This window comes from Neltuma alba, unplaced genomic scaffold (assembly GCF_004799145.2).
Source record: "Neltuma alba isolate B1F8T4 unplaced genomic scaffold, ASM479914v2 tig00011277_pilon, whole genome shotgun sequence".
NCBI classification, from domain to species: domain Eukaryota; kingdom Viridiplantae; phylum Streptophyta; class Magnoliopsida; order Fabales; family Fabaceae; genus Neltuma; species Neltuma alba.
In genome coordinates, this window is record NW_021635987.1 from 521,731 (window position 1) to 531,563 (window position 9,833).

At 34.0% G+C, this 9,833-nt stretch overlaps 1 protein-coding gene across 1 annotated transcript; it reads right to left on the reverse strand.

Moving 5' to 3' along the window:
- Positions 1–8,878: 8,878 nt before the first annotated feature.
- LOC114711108 (protein SUPPRESSOR OF npr1-1, CONSTITUTIVE 1-like) lies at positions 8,879–9,622 on the reverse strand. Its single transcript, XM_028895459.1, has 3 exons — positions 9,534–9,622; positions 9,007–9,417; positions 8,879–8,914 (listed from the first exon to the last, which is right to left on the reverse strand). Exons 1-3 carry the CDS (start codon positions 9,615–9,617, stop codon positions 8,879–8,881), a joined length of 531 nt encoding a protein of 176 aa, XP_028751292.1. The 5' UTR covers positions 9,618–9,622.
- Positions 9,623–9,833: the final 211 nt, after the last annotated feature.

Sequence of the window (9,833 nt, forward strand, 5' to 3'; positions counted from 1 at the left end):
GTACTCTAAGAATCCTTATTGGCCTGAGGCATCAATTGTTGAGAGATATGTAGCTGAGGAGGCAGTTGAGTTTTGTAACGCATATCTTGATAGGGTAAAGATAGTTGGTCTTCCTCAATCTCAACATGATCAGGGGAGAAGAAGCAAGGGAACACGAGGTGTCATAGTGAGGTCTATGTCAAGATAAGTTGTAATGCAAGCACATTTATACATTTTAAACAACACGGATGAAGTTTTACCTTACTTGAATGCTCACAAGAATATGCTAAAGAACTTGAATCCAAGAAAGAACGATATGCAACTAGCTAATGAACATAATAAGTCATTTACAGAGTAGTTCAAGTGAGAAGTGTTAAAAGGTGCCAATCCTTCTAAGACAATACAGAGGCTAGCTGTAGGGCCTTCTTTTGAGGTTTTGTGTTGGGGTAGATATGATATAAATGGTTATTCTTTTTACACAAAAACCTAAGACGATAAGAGTACCATGCAGAATAGTGGGGTGATGATAGTAGCGGAAGCTATGTATTTTGCTAGTTCTAAAGACAGAAACCCAACGTTGGCGGCGATGTCCTATTATGGAATAATAGAAGAGATATGGGAGGTTAGTTATACTAAATTTAAAGTTCCCGTCTTCAAATGTAAGTGGGTTAACAGTAATGCTGTGCAAGTGGATGAAGAATTTGGATTTGTTTCGATCTATCTTGAGAGGTTTGGATATGGAGACGAGCCATTTATTTTGGCAAGTCAAGCAAAACAAGTGTTCTTCGTTACCGATCTAGCAAAAAAGAAATTGTCTATCGTGCTTCAAGGTAAAAGGCAAGGAGTTGGTGGAGATGATGGTGACTTAGAGCTTAATCTTGATGAAACCCCACCTTTTACAGCTACTCGACCTAAAACAGTTGAATTAGATTTGGTAGATGATGACTATGCTGTTAGAGATGATCATTGTGAAGGAATTTGGGAGGATATTCGTTGTAAGGCTTAAATGAATTATTTGATGTTTTTTTGCTAAATATACTTAATAATGTTTTATATTAACTTGATATTTCTTATTCTTACATTTATTAATTCATTGTTCTTTAAACAGGAAATGGACGGATCCAGTCAACAGGGTTCTGGTGACGACAACTCTTTTACTAGCCGGAGAAAGGGTAGAGGGCCAATCCGTATGAGGCATTTAGCTTTACTTGATGAGACCACATAGCCTATGAGGATTACAGTGGAGTTTGATGATGATTTGAAGCCTATAAGAAAGACTGGGGCTCAATTTACTAGTTATAAGGGTTATGTCGCACGCAGCAAGATTGGCATTGACATTCTTAGCTGGAAGAAGGTGGACAAAGATTTGAAGCAAAACATTTGAGAGGATATATTAGTATATTATGAATTGTTTTCTCTACTTGTTTCAATTATAATTGCTTATTTACTTTATAACTCTATGCTATTATTGTATTGCAGCTGATATTTGATATTCCTGCCACTGAGCAAATGAGAGACCGTCTGTTTAAGCAACTTGATGAATGGTGGAGGGATTTTAAGGCCACGCTTACAAAACATTATATTCGTGGAAAAAAAAGGGTGAGCATCTTAAGGAACAATATTCGTTTATTAGTGATGAGGCATGGGAGAGTTTTGTGAAGCAACGTGAAGACCCTGCATTTCAAGTTTGGTTTCTTCAAACTTAGTTTTTAATCAGGTCATATTTTATTTAACTAAACTAACTTTGTTGAATTTGTTTCATTGTCATAGGCATTAAGTCAGAAGAACAAACAAATATCTGAGCAGAATGTGTACCCACATACCATGTCTCGTGCAGGGTATGGTGGGTTAGAAAGAAGTATGATGGAGTAACGGATAAAGAATGCACAGATGGCTGCTGCTTCAGATCCTACTGTTTACATTCCACCCATTGATCGTCCTTCTCGCCAAGAAAAATGGAAGGTGGCGAGGATTAAAAAGGGTCAATACATTACTCCACAGTTTGCTGCTGTTGCTGAGAGGATTGTAAGTAATATTTAAGAATTATGCTTCATTAATTGCTTTTTTCAATTATCTTAAATTGAATTTGTTGCTTTAATGTTACAGGATACACTTGAGGAGCAATTATCCCAAGGTACATTCATCCCTCAAGGAAGGATGGATATCTTGGCCACTGCTATTGGAAAGGTTGACCATCCCGACAGAGTCAGAGGGACCCCTAAAGGGATTGGTATTAAAGATTTTTTTGGCTCTGCTTCACGAAAAAGCATTAGATCATCCTCTGCAAACATGGTATCTAAAGAGGAGCTCGACCAATGACTATAGGAAGAAATAGAGAGAGTTCGAGCTGAACTCAGTCAACAACATATGGCAGAGATGCAAAAGATACGTGACGAATTCGATGCTAAGTTTTAACAGACTCTGATGATGATGGGCACGAGCGGATTCCAGATGCCCCGAGTATCTGAACCTTCCCAGGTAATGATCACACATCTTTTCAAATCTTCTAAAGGTTCATTTGATTCATTTAAACTGATTTAATGTGCCTTAACTAATTTCATATTATGTTTCAGGATTCACTTATGATAAAAAGTGGGAAGGGAAATAATTATCAGACATAGCAACTGATAGTGTCTGACCCTGACCCTAGCCCTGACCCTGTCGAAGACAATGGGATGCCGTGTACTCTCTATGTGGATTATGAAAATTCACCTGTTCATGTCGCTAGTGGTCGAGCATTCATGGGCACAATGAGTCACGGCAACAAAATTCCAAGCGATCAAGCAAGGGTGACAGTGGAGAGAATTGTTCGTGGTCAGGGGGCTACACCAGTGTCCAATCCTACTGATGAGGTTTGACTCTTGGCCCAAGCTAAAGGACATTTCATTTTGTGGCCAAAGAGACTTATTGCAAAGCCAATGGTGAAGAAGGCAGCAGCGAAGAAGGCCACAACGAGCGCATCATCAGATCCTGTACTCTTGCCTCTTCCTAGTGATTTTGCGCTTATGTATTCCAGTTTGGAGCTTCTTCATTCCATAGTGCCAAACATGGATAAACCTGTTACTTTCAAGATGCCGCTGGGGATTGTGGGTTCAGATATAACATACGACTTCAACATTGACAAGAGGGACCTTGTTCAGTTCCTTAACTTTAAGGAGCTTGATATAGTCTTCATGCAGCTCGCTATTTTGTAAGTTACAATATCATTTTCTTATTTCATGTTATACTTTATGCATGTCCTAATGTTTCTTATTTGAACAACAGGTACTTTAATCAAATCTGTCGAAACAGAGGACTTGAAGGAACATACAGTCTTATGTGTCCTCAAAGGGTGCAGAAAGAGTTTAATATTGTGGAAGCGAGGTCAATCTACATGATGACCATAATGGCTCAAACCGGAAAGCTAATTTTGTACCTTACGTGGAAGGGTAAGTGTATTATTGTATTTGAGATACACAAGTTGTATGTGTCGGATTATAATTAACATGGTTTTTCTTTTGCAGTTATCATTGGACTCTAATTGTTTGTGCCCCTTTTGATAACAAAGTTTACTGGTTCGATTCACTCTGTGGAAGTCCATTCGAAGAAACCAAAGTTATCGACACGTTAGTTTATGTTTATATATTTATTACTTGTGAAGTTTATAAAAACATGCTCTAATGTCATTTTCTTTTATACTGTTGATAGGGCTTTTCATGGTTTTAATGTTATGGCGATTAAACAAAATAGACAACTACCAACATGGATTCTTCCAAAGGTATATGTTGTTTTGAACTAACTTTAAAACATTTTTAGATGAATTAAAGTTAATGTTTATAATCAATAATGTCTAATATTCAATTTTATATTTCATTTTGTTAGTACCGTTGTCAATAAGGACATGTTGAATGTGGATATTATATCATCCGCTACATGAATGACATCATTGAGACAGGAACGACTGAGAAATTAGACGAGGTAAAGATGAGTTACGTTGCATGACATTCTTCAATTCATTTCACATTTTTGACTAAGTTTACTATGTTATTTTTGATTAACAGGTATTTCAAAATACTGCGCCATATCTCATGGATGACATCAACTTGATGAGGGACACTTTATCAACAATATTTATACAAAATATTGAAACTTAAATTTCAAATCGTTAGGTTATTTCCCAAAAAATTCATTGTTAGATGTTTTATCTTGGTTCCCTCTTATACATGTTCATGATTTCTATTGTACAGATAGAAGTAGTTACTTCTTTTTCAGAATTGCTAGTCCTAGCCTATACGTGTTCTTTGGTCATAACCCCTTAGTTCTATTGGTTTCTCTATTTTTGCTTTGTGTAAAAGAAATTTCAATGCTATATATATTAACTAGCTAATTGATCTTGTTCTGCGTATTCTGCATTGCCTACATTTATTTGGAACTGTAAACTGTCGAGTGGTAAAAACGAAAATCGAGCAGAATTTAAAAAAAAAAAAATTTAACGACGGTTATATAGATAACCGCATTTAAAAAACTTTTCCACAGTGGTTATACAAAAAACCGCCGTGGAAAGTAAAATTTCAACGGCGGTTTAGATTAAACCGCTGTGGAAAGTTAACTTTCTATGGCGGTTTTTTTTGTAACCGTCGTGGAAATTTAATCAACCGCCGTGGAAATTTCATTTTCCATGGCGGTTGTTTATTTATAACCGTGATTTTCCATGGAGGTTTTCAACTGCTGTGTTTTCTTTACCTTTCAACGTCGCCTTTATCAACTTCGCCTTCAAAATCGCCGTGAAAAGCCACTATTAACCGCTGTGAAAAACCTTTTTTCTGGTAGTGATTCTTTCATTCAATTCCATAAAAGCACTTACTCACCATTATAATGTCGTTATGTGGTCAAGTCAATAAGGGGAGGTGAGGCCATGAGGGGTTAATTTCAGTGAGCTACATTTCTGAACTTCAGAAATATTTTTTTTAAAAAGAGATAAGATTGTTTTGGTCAATTTTTATTGATTTTCTTTTTTTGCAAAAGTCTTGTAGTTTAGTGACATGGATACTTTCATGTAAGTGGGAAGTAGCATATTTAGTTTTATTTGTAATTTCAGATGTTTAATGCTTGTCCATACCCGTCAAATGTAAAAGTTCTCAATTTTAGAAGAGAGAGGGAGGAGGGGATGGGAAGAAAAACTTTTTTTTTTACTTTGACTTTTCTAACCATAGAAAAACTCACTCATTTTCCTCTATTATACCCTCCAAAATTTCTAGTAACAAATTTCATAGAATTTTTAAGACTAATTTGAAATGACTAAATTTCAAAATTGATTTGATTTGATCTACTTATAGTAAGTAAAACTAGAACCCCTAGTTTATCAACTAAAAAATTAGAAAAATAACAAAAAAATAGGATAAATTGGGGATAAATTCTCATTTAAAAATTTTATTGGGAAATGGCCCCTAGAATTTGGTGAAAGATTCAGGTCCTTCAAGACAATTAAATATGCTCAAGAAATGACCATAGTGCCCTTGGCAAAGATAGATTGCACATAAGGGAGCTTAGTTGTACTTAAAGGAAGATTGTTTGCATGGGTGGAAGTTTATTTGCACATTACATATTTTGAACAGAATAAAAGATAGGTTGCATGTAAGGAAATTTAATTATACTTAAAGGAAGATACTTTGCATATATGGAAATTTAGTTGCATAAAACATATTTTCAATAGAATAGAAGATAGCTTGCATGGAATGGAACTCAATTGCACTAAGTAAAAAAATGCTTTGCATGTATAAAAATTTAGTTACACAAGAAAAAATATATTACACACAAAGAAACTTAGTTGCACTGGACGGAAAATGCTTTCCATGTATGGACGTTCAATTACACAAGATTTGCACGTATAAAAATTCAGTTGCACAAGGAAAGATAAATTGCACATAAAAAAACTTAGTTGCACTTAACAGAAGATTCTTTGCATGCAACTGAACTTCCATACGTGCAAATTATCTTCCCTTTAGTGCTATTAAAGTTTCCTTGTGTTCAATATATCTTAACTTTTTTTGTGCAACTAAACTTCTATACATGCAAAGTATTTTTCTTTAAGTGCAACTAAATTTCCTTGTATGAAATGTATCTCTTATCCTATTCAAAATGTTACGTGCAATTGAACTTCCATACATGCAAAATATCTTCCTTCAAGTGCAACTGAAATGTCCATGTATGTAATCTATCTTCATTAAGGGTATTGTGGTCATTTACCCTTCATAGATTTCAAGAGACCATTCCCCAATAAATTTTTCAAATGGGGATTTATCTCTAATGTTTCCAAAAAAAAATCTGTTGAATTTCAAAAAGATAAGTAAGTTATGTTGACTATTCTTATAATGACTTTGATATATTAGAATCAATTATTTGTCATTTTCAAATTCAAGTATTTTTTTGATCATTTTTCTTAAAAAAATTTTCTAATAAAAAGAACCATAAGAATTAGAAATTGTGCACTTCATTTTATTAAGCTATTTATATAATTGTTCAGCATTTTCTTGATAAATAGTTATATCCATATCAATTATCCAATCCATTTCATGATATTTGTTTAGAAGCTCAATCAAGGGGCTTTATTACAATCATATGTATAATTGAATCAAATGGGCTTAAAATGTTTAGAGCATGAATTGGCCCAACCTTGGGACCTAACTAAGACAAAACTCAAGACTGCCTTTCAAAAGGTGTGATACGTCATCTCACACAACATCACACTTTTGAGTCAAGACACTTAATATGATTCGTCATAGAGACTCTAAATTACTTGGTCTATGCCTCACTTTCAAAAGCTAACGAAGCACAGCAAAAAGAAGTTTCACAATTTAAGACAATTACAGTTAAAGCCTGCAACAATATTCGATTTGAGATCACCAGCCTAGAGAAGAGATAGCTTAGTGTCTATAGTACCTTTGTTAGAAGGAAAAACATAATTATGCTATTCATAAGTCATTTGGTTCCCTTCGTACAGTGCTCAGGATCACCTAGAGTCACAAATACAAAATAAACAGTTAGAAAAAAAATGCTTAAAAAACCCTCTGTTTACAACAAAGTAAAATCCAAAAGTTTGATAACTCTCTAAATTCACCATAAAATAGCTCTCACATCACTTAAATATAGGGAGTTATCAATAAATCATTCAAACTATCACTAGCTGTACATAAAGTCCACATGGAGTCTATAGCATTATGATTAATAAGCACCAAGCAAGGTGATTAATTTCTAAGTATACCATCAATATAATTCACCAAGTTACATAAAATAAAATAATGTTCAAAAGTTTCCAAACCTAAGAAAATGCTTAGGTTGTACTGCCAACTTCCATTGTTGAAGTTGCTTGGTGCTTTGACCAGCTAGGAAACAAATTTCTGTTGAGGTGTGAGACACTAATGGTAGTGATTTTCTTGAAAGATAATTCACCTACAGAAGATAATCATCTTCAAACATTTTCAATCAAAAATCTTGATTTGAGGTAGCAAAATTGGTCACCAAAATATCAACATTATGATATCAGGTCAGCAACATGTGATTAAGAAAAATTAGTTTATGCATTGCACCATTATAATTATCATATTGATAAACATATAATTACATATTCATAGCAAAAGGGATGAATGTGATCAAGAGAATATTATATAAGGGATGGAAGTGGACACAATGTGTGTTTCTTTGCTTTCCCCAACAAATAACATAAAAAAGTGGACAACACAAGTTAGAAAGCCTTCAACCTATCACTCTTTACTCACTTTTTTTCCCCGTTAGAACACTTACTTGTTATTTAAATGAAGTGTTGAGCTTGAAGCATTATCCTTCACACCAAAAAAAATCATAATATACTTAAAAATAAGTAAAAGAGAATTCTATATCATGACAATCTAATTTAACTAAAATATAACAAATATATCTTATCTTTATGCTTTACTGTCATTTAGAGGTGATCAGCTTTTCTGTTTCTTTAGCATATACAAGATAGATTGTTGTCTTCTTCACCACAATATATTTATGACTAAACTTAATTTCAACTTCCACCTCATTTCCAGGCTCCAAATTAGATACTATGTTTTGCCATTCTTCATCAGAAGCGGTTGTTTCAACTTCCTGCTTGTAGAAATCCATGGTAGCCTTTGTGAAATTCTTTATCATAATACCAATAGAGTGTATAGATGCCATGCTATCATAAAGAGATGAATAGATAATGTTGAGGACCATCCCTTTTAACCTATGACCAAAAACTTGAGGAACTTCAAATGACATTGAACATCCCTCATTTTCAAAAACTAGCCAATCAGGACTATTTTCTTGAGGTAGAGAATAGTGAAGCCCTTCATTTCTCCATCCCTATTCCAAGAACACAAGGACAAATCATCAATTGAGAAAATGTGAAAAATAATAGTCACTGGAGTTGACACTATAAACAAATGGAAAACTTTAATATTTCATATTTGGCCAACAAGTTTGTTATTGGGATGAATGGTAAATATAGTGTTACTCATACCATATACATTTACACGCACCAAAACTAGATATTGCAAAAAGTACAACCTAGCATATTACATAGATATGATATTGATAAAAGCACATTTTATATTATTGTGCCTTCAACTCTCAGAAATATTAACTCGATAATTATTTAAACATGTTGAGCAGAAAGGTGTTTTGTTGGTATTGAACATATTATGCATATTGGTAGTAGAGAATTAAGATCGAGGGAAACACCTTTGAAATACAGTTGGAAAGGGTATCCATATTTTTCTTGCACCATCCTACTTGAATAGTCAAAGAACTCATTAATGTTTTTGACTTTTCCATATGAACTTGCTCATTAAATTCAAGTAATGGTGGAGTAATTTGACATGAAGCTTGAGATGTGCTTGGTCTTGCTTCTGATGTTTCACATCTTCTTGAAAATGAGGAATGTGATAGGCCCCTAATTAAAGATGGTACAATCTGAAATGCTCGAGATAATGACTTTGAACAGTGTGTTGGTGACATCCAAGACAAGACAAGTGATGAAAATACATCGCGACAGACTCCTTCATAACCACACAAAGACACATATTTGATGCTTTTCAATCTTACTAATGAGAATGGCACTTGTGCTATAGCAGTTTGATTTGCATCTAGAATTGTCAAAGATTCCATTTGCCCAATGTCTTCTTCTAACTTTTCAATCTTTGAACAACCACAAAGATAAAGGGTCTTCAAGGATTTCAAGTTATATACACTGCCTGGGAGGTGTTTGAGGCTTTTGCAATCCTTTAAATTTAACAAAACAATATGTTTAAGATCACCAATGGAAGGGTGAATTATGGACAAACTTGGACAGTCTTTGAGTATTAACTTTTCAAGGTACGGTGCCTTTGAAAAGTCAGGTGTTTCTGTCAAGTGATGAGAATGACTGAGATTGAGACTTTTCAACCCTTCCAGCAACTGTCAAACAAAGTAGTTTAAAATATAATAAATAATTTATAAAAAGGAATAAATAGATGGAAACAAAATACAAATATTGTCAATAGTGTTTGATTCCAAGAACTCATTATAAGTACCTGGCTTTGCTCCCATACTTTCACAAGATTACTCCACTTTAAGTCAATGACAATTGTCTTTTCTAGATTAAAGTTCATTGGCATGCTTTCTAAGGGAAACCCATTCCGACAAAGCCATCTTAAATTTGTTGATAGATAACCATAGTTCCCAGTAAGCTGTACATTATCAAGTTGAAGCAAATGAAGTTTCTTCATCTTCTTAAATGTTTTAGCGTTAAAGTATAATGAATTGTTCCTTGACATGTTAAAAGCCAGTCCTTTAATAGATGTTGTTCCCTATCAATTAAAAAAAGAGAAAAA